Genomic DNA, 18,174 nt, shown 5'->3' on the forward strand with positions numbered 1-18,174 from the left:
ACACACATTCCTTTACTCAAGATTCATTTTGTAGTAGTTAATGAAAATATGAAATGACCTTTGGAGCATGCTTTAATATCTAACTGCATCTTTTAGGCCTCGACCGGAGGAGTTATGTTTTTTTCGGGGTTGTCCGTCCACTAAAATAAAAGTATTTTCTCTTAAATCTAACTCCGATTTAAGACAAAATATTTGTGTTTCTAAATTAACGGGAGGTAGTCTGATACATAAAAATAATTAAACCATATTCATATTACATAAATACAAATCTTTCAATGCATGAAAATGGAACTAAAAACTATTAAAAAAAACAAGTATACAAATGCATAAAAAACAATAATGATGATTAATTACATGTTTTTTGCTCCAAGGATCAAATAGTTTTCTCTCTATTGACTTCCTAAAATGTCTTATAATTTATTTAATGCAGCAGTGTTGCCTGCTGTGACTATTTTTCTATTAATCTTCAAAGTTTTGTTCTCCTCTCCTTTTCCTCGTTCTTTTTCTCTCTCAGCTATTTCTCCATCAGCTTAATTCTCACTCAGTTCAAGTCTTAAAACATTAGTCAGACGCCCACATGTGCATCCAAACAGTATTTACTTTTTATTAATAGAAGTCAAGAGAGTATCTTCCAGAGTTATAGTCTTTTTGGAACAAAAGGAAGGACTGTGGAACAGGTTTAACAAAGCACAGGTGTTGTTAATCACACAGTGATTGCTGCCTTGATTAGTCATTACAATGACATGCACAACACCCAGAGAGGGCCTCACCTCAACAATGCACAATGCATTGAATCAGTATCACCTGTGTTTCATGATTCTAAAAATATCTTTAATTATGAACCCACCTGATTATAGTTCACTTTATTACATGCAAACTGCAGAAATTGTGTGCAAACTAAACTATGAACTTAATTATAAAGTAAATAAACAAACATTTCTGTGCAGGTGGTAAATAAAATGGTTTAACACACACTTAATAGATATTCTAAAAGTTGAATGCAACTCTAAAGGTGTTAAATTCATTAAAGCAGGTTCTTTATTCAATGCAACTTGATTTGATGGCAGAAATAAAGGCGCACAACCACAGGCACCATGTTGATGGGAGGAGTGAAAACAGGACAGCGAGCCTGAAAAACACGTTCCGCAAAACCCTCCATTCCAGCCGGCTTTCCTCTCTGCTCTCTGAGCCAACAACACATTCCTCACAGCAGCTCTTTTTCATTTGATCCGGGAGTCGAGAGGAACCAGAGTCCAGAGTTTTGGGGGATGGATGCTGCCGAGAGAGGCGCCCCGGTGAGCCGGCTGGAGAGAAGCAGCCACACGGCGTTCATAGAGGACAGCAGGCTGTACGTGTGGGGGGGATACCAGGTGAGACGCGTCCGGATGCTGTTTACCTGTGCAGGCACATCTGCTATATTTTAAAAGTATCCATTATCTGTTTCTCCTCTGGGAACTTTGTGTGTCCTCAAGTTATCCCCAATGTTCTTTTAACAGCATGTTTCAATGTTCAGTTTACCAATTAAAATAAATAATAATAATAATTGATGGAATACTGCTCAGGCACAGGGTCAGAAGGCCATTGTCAGGGGCCACACAGGTCTTCACCTAATAATGAAAAATGACACTTGAAGAGACAACAAATAGACATGAAATGACTATTAAGAGACCAAAAAAAACTGCGTAGAGACACAAAACGGCTCCAAAGAGACGTAAAACAACCACAAAAAGACTTCAATTATGTTCAAATAGACATAAAACAACCACAAAGAGACTTACATTATGTTCAAAGAGACATAAAACAACCACAAAGAGACTTAAATTATGTTCAGAGACTTAAAATAACTTAAAAGAGACATAAAACAACCACAAAGAGACTTAAATGAACTACAAAGAGACATAAAACAACCACAAAAAGACTTAAATTACTTCAAAGAATCAGAAAATGACTGCAAAAAGAATACAAAGACACAAGCAATAACACAAAGAGGAAAAAACTGTGTTTTGTTCTGATTGTCTCATAATCCACCGATGCATTAATTTATGACATGCCTGTTTTTATTAGGTTCATCTTACTTCTTTTTTTTTTTTTTTTTTTTTTTTTTTTTTTTTAAAGCCTGATGAGTTTTTGTTCAAACAGTTTTAGAGATGTGTTGCTTTACATGTATGGTCACTGACTTAGAGGTGTTTCTCTTATTTGTCCACCTTTTTATTGACAAAGGTGTGGTGGACAAACAACACAACTCACCTTTTAAACTGCAGCCTCACAGCTCATTTTTAATACCTTTTAAATAAAAACCTGAGCTGAAAGAAGTCTGTGCGTAACATTCAGAGATGCTCACAAAAGCTACAGGACAGCAGCAGAGCAGAACGTGTTTTGACAAAGAAAACATTTCTCAGGCTGTATCTAGTTTCATCCTGACAGTCAACTTGTAGGTTCTACAGTTACAACAACACAAGAGCCATTATAGTCAGATTTTGATGTTTTCAGTCAGCAGTTTTTAGCCTAAAGTTGTGCATCCAAAAGCTGTACAAGTACAACAGAAATTATTATTATTATTAATTATTATTATTATTATTATGTTGTCATACTTTTGTTGTGTCTCCTCTCCCTCACAGGTAGTTGGTAGAGAGGACTTCATGTTGCCCACAGATGAGATCTGGCTCCATGATTTGGACAGCGGGACGTGGTAAGAATGTGGTTTATCGACTGATATGAACTTTGTGTCACCTTGACATTTAAGGTATTGATGTTGCCTCAGAGCCTTTTAGTTATTACTTTAAAATAAAAAGATAAAGTGACAAAAAAAGACTGAATTTGTTGAATAAACTCCTGTAGATTGAAACCAAAGCAGACTCTCTCTATGCTTGGGATCACATGCACAGTTTCTTATTTTTTTTTATTTTTTTTTGTGGGACAGGGAGAAGAGGAACATCACCGGAGATGTTCCGCCAACTGGCTTCATGGGCTCCTACGTTAACGGCACGCTCTACGTCTTTGCAGGATGCGAACCCATCGGATACACGAACGAGGTGAACTGCCACGACCTCGTTGTTCCTGAAAGCAGCTGCCAGTTTGTGTGGCTCACGTGTTGTTTTCATCACGCTGGAGCCACAGAGCTGAGCATCTGTTTTGTCAATTTTTTTTTCTCTAAAAGATGAATAACTGGAGTTCTTCTGCGCCTTAAGGCATTTCCAAAATCTTCAAGGACTCCGTATTCTGTCTGCTGCAAGATATTTTCCCAAGTTCCTAATTTTAAGCAAGGAAAAACGTGTCATTGTGCAACATAAACCAAAATGAGAAAAGGTTGTCTGTATTATGATGTTAGGTCTGCGGCATTTGAAGGTAAAAGGAAACGTGGATACAACTTGGAAATGTTCTTAAAAAGAAAAAAAAAAATCTTTATTCTTTATCCATGTTAGTGACTCGTCTCCAGACTGAAATATATCAACAAGTATTTGGATGAATTCTAATTACTTCGATCATCCCCTTGACTATGCGTCTCACTCCATCATTGGGTAAACATTTCAATTAATACAATACTTTATGACCAAATTTAAACTATTTACAAACTACACTTTAGTCATGTGCAGAACCATCAGTCTGATTATTTCTACATTTAAAGACAACAGCAGCTTCTCTTTGACAGTGATTCACTCTCTGCCCAATGACCGTGTGATGGACTTTATTTTGGCTTCATAGTGGATACATTAATGAAATTACGATTGCAATTTCCTCCTTTTTTAAATGATAAAATCCCTATTTTATTTTTGCATTATTTAAACAGGAAGTATCTGAAGGTACATAATCTATTTTGCAAGAAATCTGGGACAATAAAAGAAAGAATGACTTTTGCGTTCTGCATAAAACATGTTTTTTATGCCAGACATGAAGTTAGTCTTTTAAATTGCAGATCAAACTAGACTCTTGATCATTTGGTCTGATAGCTGTTTGAAACAGGCCGGATCAAGACTTTCCATTTGGTTTCACATGAAAACGTGGAAATCTTGACTGTGTTTCTTTTTTTTTTGATAAAGGTGACTGCAGCTTTATTGTTGTGATTCATTTATCTCTCCCGTCTGTAGATGTTCAGCGTTGACCTCACCGAGCAGAGCTACTCGTGGAAGAAAGTGACCGACACCAAGGGAACGACGCCGTCACCGCGAAACAAACACTCCTGTTGGGTTCATCGAGGCCGGTAGGAAATCACAGCACAGCACACACACACACGAAGAAAAAGCTGAACTAATGCATTCAAATAACTGAAAAATAGCCCCAGCTGAACTTTCCAGCAGCTGTTCACATCCCATCTTCAACATGACTGATGAGCTGGTCATTTTGCAATTTAAATCACAGCTCTAAAGGAGGAAATGTAGCTTTTAAAATCTCTATATTTTGAAGAGCTTGTATAAGCAAAAACTTGAATAAGAAAAGAGATTTCATCTGATTTTCTTTGCTTTTCCACAATACTTTGTTTTTTTTGGTGCAGATTAATCTTCTTTGGTGGGTATGGATATAAGACCGTAGGAGACGTACGAAACATATCAAGGTCAAACTTCGTGGTGGAGGAGATGTCCTGGGTAAGAAGTAACCACAGATGTTGTGAACAAAACATGCAGCAATTCCTTTTATTGTTTGGTATCATATTCCACTCTTGTCTTTTAATTAGACGGAAATTGGAAGTGCGTTATTTCGGTGCTGGGGCTGGAACAATGAAGTCAATGTTTTTGACACTCATACGGCAACGTGGAGCACACCGGAGACCCAGGTGAGTGGAACGACATCATTTCATATCCAAGAAGTTAACATAGAGAGCTTTGCATGTATTTCACACTATATATTCCATTGTGCGTACTTTAAGACAACAATATAATGTCTATAGGATATGAATATAGTTATTTTTTTTATGTCCAGGGTCCTGCTCCCACCCCCAGAGGCTGCCACGCCAGCGCTATTCTGGGGAACAAAGGTTACATCTCTGGCAGCATGGTGAGTGAGCTTGATGTGTTTATACTAAAGTGAAAAAAGCAGCATATAGTCACAAATATGTGTGAACACCCTGTGATGTGACAATGCAGATCTATAAAGAAATGGTTTTAAATTACTCAATGTCTGTTTATTTTAATGTGCAGGACTGTCAGGACTTTACTCTTCACTTAAAAAAAACATTTAATGTTTGCAGGAAAAGGCCGAGTTGGACATGTTCTGCTTAGACCTGGAGACCTGGACTTGGACTCAATTGTAAATTCTCACACACACACACCAGTAATGGTAACCTTTTTACTTCTTTCCAATAATCTACTCACACCTGTTGCATTCTGCTTCTTTCCTCCAGTGACGTCTCCCCGTCCTGTGTGCCTCTGGGACGCTCCATGTTCACCATGACGCCCACGTCAGATCACACGCTCTTCATATACGGAGGTCTCGGCATGGACGGAAACACACTAAGTAAGTCTCCGCTATTGATCTCTGATGCTTCTGCATTTAACTCTGCATGCTCAGTCTTTTCCTGCAGCATGGACGGATTGTGGGATGACATGAAGAGACGTTAAACGACCACAAAATAAAGCAGGGATGTCATTTTACATCTCTTTTTGGACGACTTGTGCTTCTTTGTAGATGTTTTGTGTCTGTTTAATGTCTTTTTGTGGTTGTAAATCGTCTTTTTATGGTTGTTTTGTATTTCTGGGTAGTCATTTTGTGGTATAACTTTCCAATAAGAGATATTACGCTGGCCTTGGAACTACCAAACAAACATTTATCTGCATATAATAATCGTCTTAATCCTTCATCTGTGTGTCAAAGGTCATTTTAATTATATACAACTCTTTAAACAAAGGACATCACTATTGCTAAAGTGGTTTGTTTGACCAAAATACTGAAAATGAAGCTTCCTTTGTTTTAATCTTCATTTCATCATTAACCTCTTTGTGCTAGATGACGCCTGGCAGATTGACACGCAAAAGATAGAGTGGAACAAGATGCCGAACCCACACAAAGACAAGCCCAGGTAATTCATTTGTCAGTTTTTTTTTTTAAATTTTCTGTTAAAGTGTAGCTCATTGTGTTTTGAAAACCTGTGTGTAAATAATCTTTTTATTTCACCCATATGTTTGTTTTCCTCAGAGTGTGTCACACAGCGTGCCTGGGAAGTGACAACGATGTGGTTGTGTTCGGGGGAAGCAGCCTCATGTGCTTCCTCATGGACTCGGTATGTGATGAGAAAAGTTAGATTTATTTTATTTTTATTCTTTATTTTTTTTAAGATCAGTTTCCACTTTTATGGGGAAATAATATAAGTTTATGGCAAGTATTTAACAGTTAATTCTTCCTAACTGAAAGCTTTATTTTTAGGTCCATAATGAGGTCTTTGTGAGTAAAATGTTGTGCAGCATAATCTTTTATTTCTTAGGATTTTTATCAGCACAACATTGCAGCATTTTTGCCTTTTTTTTCAAACCCCTCATTCCTTCTGTAATATTGAATTTACTTAAGTCCTTATCATGCAAACCAGTTATAGCTCAGTGATTAAGAACAAGTGTTGCATTGAGACAGCTTAAATGGTTTAACTGGAATAAAAAATGTGGTCTTTTATTTTTTTTGTCTATAAGAGCTTAACAGGACTTGATAACTGAAAGTGTGCACACACATTGTGCAAAATGTTGTTGAAAAAGTTTTAATGGCAAGAAAATCCTAACATGCATGTTTTGCAACCTTAGCTTAGCCTGGTAGCATGCTAACTTGCTAATGCTTGTTAGCACTACACACATGACTAATGAGAGTTTGAAGGTATTTGATCATAAACTAAAGGACAAAGTAAATATTGGACCTGTTCATGGAGCTAGACATAAAGTCAGAGGATCACTTTGGTGATGCATATTCATCCTCTGGGGACCATGAACATAAATAGTAAAGTTTGTGCAAATCAAGTTAATAGCTGTGGAGATATTTTCAGTTTGAGACAGCCGACATGACCTTCCATAAAGACAGTTTTAGCCACAGCTGGCTGTTTTTAGGCCAGAAAAACTTTTTCAACATTTCACGAGGCGGAACATTTTGAAGCAAAAAAAAATTCCATTCATTCTTGTCATCCATCCTCTTATAAATGTTATCAATCCTCTTTATCAGGTGACCATTCTGAGGGCTCCATCACAGAATCACTGCAAAGACGTGTTCGTGTTTCAGACCCAGCCGTACTCTCTCTCCAGGTACGTTGAATCTTCCATAGATTGATAGTTTAGAAATAAAACTATCAGCTCTGTGTGAGTCTTGTAACGTCGCTTACTTTCCGTTGTCAAATGCTTCTCTTGCATGTTCCTACATGATTAGGCAGTTTTAACAAAGTCCACAGAGACTCTTTAAAATGCTATTTATACTCTCACCCTGTTGGACTTGTGTGCAGCTTCACAAACAACAGAGGACACGCTGTTAGGATAATGAGCTTTACCTTATTATTACATACGGTGAGGCTATAGTCCGTGTGGCATGTTTATGTGAAATGGATTAAATAACTTGAGATTAAAGTGTTTGTGAAATTGCAATGTGTCCATTTGATTCTCATAACGGGATGGACGATTTTGGGAGATAAATACTCGTCATTTTAAAGCAGTCAGAGGGCAAAAACTCTGACCAACCTTTTTTTGTTTTTTCTTTCTAGACTGTGTGAAGACCTCATAGGAAGAAACCCGGAGCGGTTTGGGAAGCATCTGAACGGTCTGCCATCAAAGCTCCACAAAAAAATCAACAAGAGAATTTCCTTTTTCTCCGAAACGAAGCCCGTTCTCACAGCTTGAAGAGGAAAGCTTGTCTGTTTTGTTTTTAGAATCTGAGTCACTCACTTATCCCAAAACTGTTTTCATTTTCATGTGTTGTTTTGTTTGTGTCAAATGAAAAAGAAAATCCTACAGTTGAATTGTTTTAACTTAAGACCCTAATTGTAAATTAAGCTTTTTGCCTTATTTTAAACAGCCAGTTAGTGATTTGATGATGTGCAATCTGTTTTTGAATAAAGGTATTGATGTATTGTACATTACTGTGTTTTATTATTCATCAGTGATAACAAAGTACACTTACTCGAGTACTGTACTGAAGTACAATTCTAGATTTTTAATTTGCAAAAGGGTGATTTTGAGTAGAAGCCTGACTGTTGATGGTGACGACAGATTAACAGACCGCCTCGTGTCTCCTTGTCTCACACGGGCCTGACGTAGTTGGCCGGCAGCATTCCCCGCTGCCCCGTGCGCTGGTTGCACCCGAACATCCACCCTTCGTCTATCGGCTCCACCTCTGAGAGCAGGTCGCCTTCCTGCAGAGAAACTTCATCTGCCTCTGCAGCCGTGTAGCTGTACACGGCCTGGTAACGTCTCTGTGGAGTTCAACCAAACACAGAAGCAATCACATAAAGAGAATACTGAGTCAGAACTGGTTTAAACTGCACAAACACAACTACACTGGCACTCAAACTAGAGCTGCAGAGATTAATCAATTATTGTCAATTATCAAATCAACTGCCAACTATTTTCATAATCCCTTTGAGAAACCTTTATAGAACAAAAAGTCAAATTCTCTGACTACAGCTTCTTAAATGTGAATATCTTCTGGTTTCTTTTCTCTTCCTTGACAGTAAACTGAATATCTTTTGAGCTGTGGACAAAACAAGAATTTAGAGGACATCTTCTTAAGCTTTGGAGAAAAAAATGTATCTGAATTTTTTACATTTTATAGACCAAACTATTTAAAGCCCTAACTCAAAGCACATTCACACTCTCTCTCTCACACACACACACACACACACACACACACACACACACACACACACACACACACACACACACACACACACACACACACACACACACACACACACTTTGAATTCTGTATGAACAAAAACTTAACAGCTGAACTATTATCAAACATCACAAACTAAATAAATGTGAATAAATAAATCTGAAATACAAAAGTGACCATTTATATTACAACAAAAAAGCTATGAAAATCCTTGCACCGCACACAAATATTGGCAATAACCAAAATATTGAAGATGAAATATTTATATTATGTTAAAAGGTTTTCCAATTTCTATGTAGTAGCCTTACCTCTCCACTAGGTGGTGCAACAGCTGCAGGGCGCGTTTGTCCGACCGGCTGACTGATTCTCTCAGGGTTGGATGGTTGTTCATCATTGTCTAAACACACACACACACACACACACACACACACACACACACACACACACACACACACACACACACACACACACACACACACACACACACACACACACACACGTTAATACAAATACATACAATAAATATTTAGTGGAGTATCATGAGGATGTTTCTCACCTTGTCTGTTCTCAGGAGGAGGTGCGTCACTTCGAATCCTGCTCTTTTCAAACTCTTCATGGTACTTTATCTACACACACACACACACACACACACACACACACACACACACACACACACACACACACACACACACACACACACACAAGTTAAAGCTACAATCAAATCTGACTTTGACTCCCGTCGAGAAGTAGCTCATCATTTTAGGAGGTGCTGGGAGATGATGTTTTTCAGAAACAAAAAGATCATAAACTACAAAAAAAATGTTGTGCCTTGTCTTTACAAATAGGAAAACGTATGTCATATATCTTTGGCTATCTTGATCATTCAATATAAAACATTTATTTTACTTCTTGGGCACTATGACCTTCAATGTTTATTTAGCTAATTTAGTCCTGTTACTGTTTCCGGCTTTCTGATAATTCTTTTCTTAATGACAGTTTTGAACGCAGCTTTATTTTTTAAGGCAGAGAGTCTATAACTGTAAAAAGGTGACGGTTCAAAGACATTTCACTGAAGACAAACTCTGGTGTTGAGAAGCTTGTTGCATTGTCCAGTGAGTCCACCAGAGGACAGAAAACAAAATGACACAACCTCTGTAAAAATGTTTAGGGGCTGGAAGAGGAAACTGGATGTTAAAAAAGGAAAATAAGAGAAGCCCCCCCCGTGTGTCCTCAACGGACCTCAGCAGGAGAAAACAGAGAGATGATAAGACGAGAATAAAATGGAGGCGAATGAGGGACTTAAAAAAAGCAAGCCAAATGAGATAAAGGAGGTAAGGAGAAAGGAAAGAAAGAGAGGAAGGAAGGATGGAGGAAAGAGAGAAAGAAAGGAGGGAAGGAAGGAAGGAAGGAGGGAGGAAAGAGAGAAAGGAACAAAGAAAAAGAATGTAAGGAAGGAAAGAATGACAACGAAAGAAAGTATTGAAGGACAGAAGTGAGAGAGAAGGAAGGGAGGAGGAAGTGGGGAAAGAAAGGAGTGATGGATCTACAGAAAGAAAGAAAGAAAGAAAGAGGGGGAGGGGGGAAGGGAGAGGGAGGACGAATGGAAGGAAGGAAAATAAGAAGGGAGGGAAGAAAGAATGAAAGGAGGGAAGGATGGAAGGACAGGAAGAAGGAAAGAGGGAGGAAAGAAAACAGAGGAACAGAAAAAAAAATAAGTGAGGAAGGAAATAAAGAAAGTAAGGGAGAAAGAGAAATAAGGGAGGGATAGAAGGGAGGAAGGGAAGAGGGAAGGAAGGAATGAAAGAGAGAAAGGAGACAGGAAGGGAGGAAGGAAAAAAGGAAGGAAGGAAAGAGGGAAAGAAAGAAAGGACAGGAGGAGGGAAACTCCCAGTGGAAAAAGAAGTTACTAGATTTGTCCTTTTTCACATGCAGCTTATCACCCGTCATTCCTCTCTGCACCAAAAGCTCTCATGAGACAAAAAAGTGTGTGTGTGGTGTGTGTGTGTGTGTGTGTGTGTGTGTGTGTGTGTGTGTGTGTGTGTGTGTGTGTGTGTGTGTGTGTGTGTGTGTGTGTGTGTGTGTGTATGCTGCAGAGAGCGGACATTCCCTCTGAGTCCACAGCTGAGAGACTTTGACCATATAGGGCAGCCGGACGAGGAGAAATGTCTGAAATGCGTCTCTGCAGGATCTCTGGGATCCTTCTTCTCTGCAGCCGAGAACCGTTTGTTCTTCTCCGCTCGAGTCTCAGCTCTTTGTTTAAAGGACCAGTACGCAAATCTACTTCCTGTTACTGGACTGGGTGTCTTTATTTATCTCTACTTGCTGCTTGCATCTGGCCGTGTCCTGCTTGTTTTTGTCCCTTGAGGTGGAGACACTACCAGATGTTTCACTGTAAAGGTTGTTTAAGGATAAGTATTCTTCTGAAATAATGTGTTTTGAGTGGGAAAATAATAATGGTTTTAATAGGTTGAAGTTGCAACAAAAAGAGGTAGTTATTATTTAACATATATATTATATAAATTGTGTTCTGTGGATTAACTACTCTGGTTTCAGGGCTCTGAATTAATCAACATCTACAAATTCACAGCTGCCAGAAACAAAATGAGACAGAAAAACTGCCACAAAAATGGAGACAAGCCTCTTTAATTGGCTTATTTTTTTCAGCGGTCTAGAAAAATGTTAAATAACAACGCTGACTACTGCTTCTACGTGGACCAGGCGGTAACGTCCGGGTCTGGAAGGTGAAGCCAATGCTGAAGTGCCTTAAACTTGCATTATTTCTAATGGCCAGCAGGGGGCGACTCCTCTGGTTGTATAGAAGTCTATGAGAAAATGACTCTACTTCTCTCTTGATTTACTCCCTCAGTAAACATTGTAAACATGAGTTTATGGTCTCAATCTCTAGTTTCAAGTCTTCTTCAATACAGCATGATGTTCATTTAGTAAATGATGGTCCATTTAGAGTCAAACAGATCATAAAGCAGGGTATGCGGGGCTAACTTGTGATTGACAGGTTACTACCACGGCATTGTTCGGTCTGGGAGTTGTCTGTGTTTTTTCATCTTACAAACTTCAATAAAGTGTGTTTTTTCTTCATTAATTCCCTTAAAAACAGAAAAAAACAAGAACACCACGCCAAACAAAATGGGTATCCAAAAGTACTCAAACACAGTTTCTTACGTTACTGATCTGGTCTTGCGTCTTCTTCAGTCTCTGCATCTCCGGAGTGTCGACCACCACGCTGAAACCTTTCCCTTTGCTCTTTTCAAAGTCCTCCTTGTAAAGAGCCTAAAATGTACAATTAATTATAATGTAAAAAAAACAAAAAGACATCATTCTTATTTTAGAGGGAATAGTTAGATGTTTTGGGAAATACGTTGATTAGCTTTCTTGTCGAAAGTGAGATAAGAAGAAGAATATTTCTCGCATGTCTCTACGTTAAATATGAGGCATCTTTAGGTTAGCTTAGCATAAAGACTGGAAACAGGAGGAAACAGCTGTCCTGCTCTGCCCAAAGGTATTCAAAATCTACCTAACAATCTGATGATTTCCGAAATCACTGCATCCGGCTAAGAAAAAGTCCGACACACATAACTCCACGTAAAACAATGCAACTTGTCATCTTTACACTTATGGAACCTTTGACAGTGTAAGGCTAGCTGTTTCCCACTGTTGCCAGTCTTTATGCTAAGCTAAGCTAACCGGCTGCTGGCTATAGCTTCATATTTAACGTAGAGACATGTGTAAGCTGAAGGAGTTAAAACGTCACAGTCGAAAATCGATAAAATCTGAAAAATAAACATTTTTTTTTTTCTCAACACAACCTGAATCCAGTATTTGATTTAAAAAAACAAAACCATAGGAAAGTGAAGATGGTACATATAATTAAAGGGCTGATTTTTTTTACCAAAGCACATGCAGACATGCAGACAAACACATATAATTATGTATACAAACACACAAACATAGTTAGAGGTTGGAAAGACGGCACATCTAAGACTACGACGAACTGTTATGACTACAGAGACGGACGAAGATTTGGTGTTATTAGATTATTCAATGCTCGTACGTGACTGATCTGGTCTTGTGTCTTCTTCACTCTCTGCATCTCCGGAGTGTCGGCCACCACGCTGAAACCTTTCCCCTTGTTCTTTTCAAAGTCCTCCTTATAGAGCGCCTGTAAATTTGTAATTCATCAGGATTTAAGAAACTCAAGTCTTTGAAATTAGACCCGTGAGGTGAACTTCACTGCCCCTAAAGAGGGACGTATTCTTCAAAATGACAAAATCTAGATTAGATATTCTGAGGTCACACGCACACTTCTACATAATGTGATTCACAAATAAACATAAACACTCAGATGCTGTGCGATAAACGGCTATTTGTCAGATTTTCTTGCAAGTTTAGTTGCAGCGGGAAACACTTTTAACGACATTAAACAAAGCTGAAATGTTTACTTGAAAGTAAATCTGAGATCCCCACACACACACACACACACACACACACACACACACACACACACACACACACACACACACACACACACACACACACACACACACACAGTGAGTCATGTTCTTGCTATGAGGAATATGCGGCCTCAGTAAGAGAGCTTGACTGCCGAGACTTTTATGGTTATATGAACTGGGTTGCATGAGAGGAGAGGAGAGAGAGAGAGAGAGAGAGAGAGAGAGAGAGAGAGAGAGAGAGAGGAAACAGCTTTTTGTGTAAATTTGATCACCATGTTTTCATAAGAATCATGTAGCATGTCAACAAAGTAATGTTACATGATAGTTTAACAGTGTTTCAACCAAAAATGGAACTAGTCTGTGTGGTTACATCAGGTGCTTGTGTTTTTTAGACATTTAGAGTCACGTTTTACATCTTTTTTTTTTTCATGAAAATCGTTTGGGTCCTCGTTTGGTGGTTTATTTTTGCAAAGTGCACGTTGACATGCTAACGTTCAGAAACAGGACGACGGCGACGGGTTTCAAAGAGAGAGTGAGACGCAAAGAAACCATTCAGAACGAGCTGGTACCGGCTGCATAGTATTATATATATTATATTATATATATTACATAGTATACATAGTAGTACTGATTAGCCTAGCTTGAGCGGTAAACTAGGCCAGCTGATTAGCCTAGCTAAAGCACATAACTGGGGAAAGGTTGAAATTACTAGCTCAGGTCGCTCAAAAGCATAAAAAAATAGGGGTACCAACACTGGACCCTGAGGAACATATGGGGACTTCTGCTATGGAGATTTCACCAGGTACAGAGTGTGACAGTATCACATTTGCATCTTTTCTGCAGATTAAACATTCAGTTTTTACAAATAGTTTGTTTGCAAATTATTTATAAGAATTCCAAGAAGTACAAACTGATGATTTATCGCCTACATATGTTGAGTGATGAGACAATCCCTAAACTAAGATTCACACTGCAAAGGAGTCTCAAATGGAGGGCTTAACCCTTTGATCTGGTTAATTTGCTGGCTCGAACAGTGTGATCAGATTAGAGATTAAGAGCAGTGAAGGCAGGTTAGGGAGGCTGAGTTGAGCCGGGGCCACACGGGACGTCGAACGGAAATAGAGATTCAAAGTTTAGATTTTTGTCCGGGTTAAATCTGAGATCTTTACGTCAAAGTTAAGCCTGCATGCTCTCATTTTAGTATTCGGACAAAGGGCTCATTTGATTCAATATAAGATGAATAAAGGAGACAGAGACAGAGAGAGAGAGGTGAAGGTAGACTGATTCATGACAACGACAACCAGATTAGGACGAGTATATCTGCAGCTGACAGAGGAGTGATAGCAGAGACAGAGGAGTGATCCGTGGTCGTCTCACCTGACTGTTGAGCATGCTCTGCTGTTTGAGACGCAGATTCTCCGGCGTGTCGGCCACGATGGTGAAGGAGGTTTTGGGATAATGCCTGAAAAAAGAGAGGAGAGTGACAGAAGCGATTACAAGAAATTATACACAGAAAGTTATACTGTAAGAAGTGTGTGTGTGTGTGTGTGTGTGTGTGTGTGTGTGTGTGTGTGTGTGTGTGTGTGTGTGTGTGTGTGTGTGTGTGTGTGGTGTGTGTGTGGTGTAAACACTCACATACTGCAGTAAGGTTTCTTCTCAAAGCCTTTGTAGGTCGTCATGCTCAGGGCCATCTTGCATACCTCGCAGCTGAAACATCCTTTGTGCCAATACTAGAGAGAGAGCAAAGAGTTTATCAAAATTATGACTAAGTGTTTCTGATTGTTTGGATTTATGCATTTGATATCAGCTAAAACACAACATTATTGTAACCTGCAGTTATAAGAGTTGAAAAAGTCCTTTAGAGCATGTTTGTTTCTCGTTTGTGCAAAATTACCACATGGAAATGATTATTAATGAAATACTCCAACTTTATCAGTGACCTGTTTTTTGCAACTATAAAATAACAGACAGCATAATGCAATTCATTTATACATGAAAGGTGCATACGAAACCTGTGATTTTCCCAATGATCTCTATCTTTGTGGTTTATGCACCATCTTGGAGGAAAGTGTTAATTAAATTATTTGGCTTTGATTGGGTCCTTTAACCCACAAACTGAATTTGAGTTTTGTCTTTATCTGGCAGCAGTCACATAGTAAAGGGGACATATGATGCTCATTTTCAGCTTTATACTTGTATTTGGGATTCTATTAGAACATGTTTACATGCTTAAATGTCCAAAAAACGCTTTATTTTTCTCATACTGTCTGACTGAATATACCTGTATTCACTTTAAGTCTGAAACGCTCCGTTTTAGCGCCTGCCTATTTAAGAGCCCTCCTGAAAAAGGCCAGTCTGCTCTGATTGGCTTGCAAGAAAAGCAATGGATGGATTGTTTACCTATAGATAGCATTTGTTTATCGTCTTTTATTAAAAATCCTTTAAATAATTGCAGGATTGTAATTCTCACTCATAGTCGAGTATGACGCCCTCTCTGAGGACGCCTTAGGGAAACAATTCAATCATCTTCATAGCTAGTTCTCAAGCAGTGGGTGGAGATTGGCGGAGGTATATTCGAATGAGCGTGCATTAGACACAGGAAGGGGAGACAAATCTGATTGGCTTGTTGAATCACATGTTTTCTGATCCAGGCAGCCAAAAAACAACAACTTACTGGGTTTTCTTATTTCACAGTTTGTGGGTTGGTAGGAACTCCAAATACCATAATGTATGTACACAACCACTGAAAAAGTGAGTTTTTCATGATATGTCCCCTTTAATAAGCTGAAAACTACAAGGAACACACACACACACACACACACACACACACACACACACACACACACACACACACACACACACACACTATATCTATGCACTCTGTCATCTTTCAACATTTAGAGGTTTCTGGCTTATGATGTGTGTTTCTCTCCTCATCGTGCCTTTTAGTGTGTTTAGGTGTGAATGTATTTTGCATTTTTTCATGGTTTTGTGGTAAAAGAGACACAATTATGTCACTAAGTGTACAACAGTAAAACATTTTTGGTTGTAATAAGATATGTGTCATTATAAAAAAATACCAAATAGTCTCTCAAAACAGTTAGTGACACCAAAGTAAACATTCCACAGGAGAGAAATGATAGTCATGTAAAAAATAAGAATAAACAGTGGCCTATAGGCAACCGATGGAAGGTAACTTAGTACATTTAATCAAGTACTGCACTTAAGTACAATTTTGTGATACTTGTACTTTACTTGAGTATTTTCTTTCTCTGCTACTTCACACTTCTACTCCACTACATTTCATAAGAAAATATTGTTCTTTTTATGCAACTACGTGTATTTGAAAAACATAACTCACGAAATATAATCAAAAAATAAATTATGATGTTTTATTAAAGATTAAGATAAAACTGATTGATCCCCTTACAGTCAACAAAGCAGTATATAAAGTAGTTAAATTAGCTCCACCCGTACCACCTTCAACATTAAAGTGATAAATAATCCCATTAAATACATTATTCTGAACTGGGCCACAAGATCTGAGTACTTCTTACCACCTTCTATAAATATATATAAATATGAATAAATAAATATTATCAGACAGGATTATCATAGACTAAATCTCTAGAAGTGAAATTAAAGTGTTATTAGGTTGGTGAATGGAGTTGGACCTTACCTTATCAAGGCAATTTATTTTTTCTGTTGGATAAACTGGTTTATTGCATCTTCCACAGGGCGGATTCATGTTGGTGCAGGAATTCCTCACAAACAAACAAACAAACAAATAAAAAAAAGGGAAAATTAAAATAAAAAAAGAGTTCAGAAGTAAAGTGCAAGCTCTGGGACACAAGCAGTCCTCTCTTCTTATCCTGTGAGCATTTCAATTAATATACGGCTGCGAGGAGGAGTCAAGGGTGCAGCAGGAATCCTTCATGGTGCCTTCAGGGACCGTCGGCTATAGGACACTTCACCTGTTGTGTGTGGTTTAAAAAGCCACCAGACATTGCTGCTTTAAATAAATAAAAATCACCAAGAATCCAAGTTGTTGACACAATGTTATTTTATCATATATTTTTCCAAATTTAAGCTTAAACATGTAAAATCACATCAATATTGTTGAATTATATTTATGTGAAGCTTTGTCCCAGTAAACAGCGACATCTGGTGGCCTGCAACACTTACAGCAGCCATTCAAGACCACAGTTTACGTGTTGAAAGAAAGTAGTATTTATGTATTATTTTATGTAGTTTTTTTATTCACTGCAGAAAAAAAGACGACAATATAAATGTTATTGTTTAAATTAAAGAAAACCAGGTGTTATAAATATTCTCCTTTAGAAGCGCCTGCATGTTTAAATACGTAGTACTGAACACTGTAGTACAACGGGGGTATAGCTCAGTGGTAGAGCATTTGACTGCAGATCAAGAGGTCCCCGGTTCAAATCCGGGTGCCCCCTCTTTTCAAGATCACTGTACAGGTGGTTCCTTTTGCACACCTGCCACAAATAGTTCCAATCTGTGACGTAGATAACAGTAATCAGTACACAGAAACAATTATTGACAGGTAACGGCAAGGGTACAAGCCAGTTTCCTAGACATAAACCAGCCCTGTTAAATTACTGTATGTTTTACTCAAGTTTACTATTTAAGAATTAAAATATAGAAATTGATTTTTATAACCATTTCAAATATTCTACTATCTCTTGGACTGCCACACCCCCGCCTATAGAATGGTATGTTCCACCTGCACTAATCCAGTTTGCTGTATTAAAAGTTTTTCCGGTGGCCAATTAATGACCTCCATTAAACAGTAAGTGTCATAATTATGCAATTAATGTTGCTTGTTTGTCAATTGTTGGTATTTGTGGGACATGATTTGGGATCAATTTGTCATTTGGGATCAATATGTGTTGAC

The 18,174-nt window shown here is 38.2% G+C and overlaps 2 protein-coding genes and 1 non-coding gene across 4 annotated transcripts; 2 read left to right on the forward strand and 1 right to left on the reverse strand.

Annotated features, from left to right (window-relative positions):
• The first annotated feature begins 857 nt into the window (after nt 1-857).
• Nucleotides 858-7,984, forward strand: LOC129091560 (kelch domain-containing protein 1-like). Its single transcript, XM_054599230.1, has 13 exons — nt 858-1,370; nt 2,619-2,689; nt 2,921-3,032; nt 4,086-4,198; nt 4,490-4,580; nt 4,670-4,768; nt 4,915-4,989; nt 5,183-5,241; nt 5,336-5,448; nt 5,938-6,010; nt 6,127-6,211; nt 7,129-7,208; nt 7,658-7,984. Exons 1-13 carry the CDS (start codon nt 1,269-1,271, stop codon nt 7,791-7,793), a joined length of 1,209 nt encoding a protein of 402 aa, XP_054455205.1. The 5' UTR covers nt 858-1,268; the 3' UTR covers nt 7,794-7,984.
• A 47-nt stretch (nt 7,985-8,031) lies between these two features.
• On the reverse strand, nt 8,032-17,120 carry LOC129091225 (LIM and SH3 domain protein 1-like). 2 transcript variants are annotated; one of them, XM_054598763.1, is made up of 8 exons: nt 16,936-17,119; nt 14,892-14,986; nt 14,634-14,718; nt 12,857-12,964; nt 11,968-12,075; nt 9,344-9,413; nt 9,096-9,184; nt 8,034-8,365 (listed from the first exon to the last, which is right to left on the reverse strand). In XM_054598763.1, the coding sequence occupies exons 1-8, from the start codon at nt 17,002-17,004 to the stop codon at nt 8,192-8,194; spliced, it is 798 nt and encodes a 265-aa protein (XP_054454738.1). In that variant the 5' UTR covers nt 17,005-17,119; the 3' UTR covers nt 8,034-8,191. The 2 variants fall into 2 exon arrangements, with proteins under 2 accessions (XP_054454739.1, XP_054454738.1); XM_054598764.1 differs by lacking the exon at nt 12,857-12,964 and having other exon boundaries at nt 8,032-8,365; nt 16,936-17,120.
• Nucleotides 17,121-17,644: 524 nt separating this feature from the next.
• Nucleotides 17,645-17,716, forward strand: trnac-gca (transfer RNA cysteine (anticodon GCA)). The gene has a single exon. It is a non-coding gene; the product is annotated as a tRNA-Cys (tRNA).
• The last annotated feature ends 458 nt before the right edge of the window (nt 17,717-18,174 follow it).

Source organism: Anoplopoma fimbria, chromosome 5 (assembly GCF_027596085.1).
Source record: "Anoplopoma fimbria isolate UVic2021 breed Golden Eagle Sablefish chromosome 5, Afim_UVic_2022, whole genome shotgun sequence".
Classification (NCBI taxonomy): Eukaryota; Metazoa; Chordata; class Actinopteri; order Perciformes; family Anoplopomatidae; genus Anoplopoma; species Anoplopoma fimbria.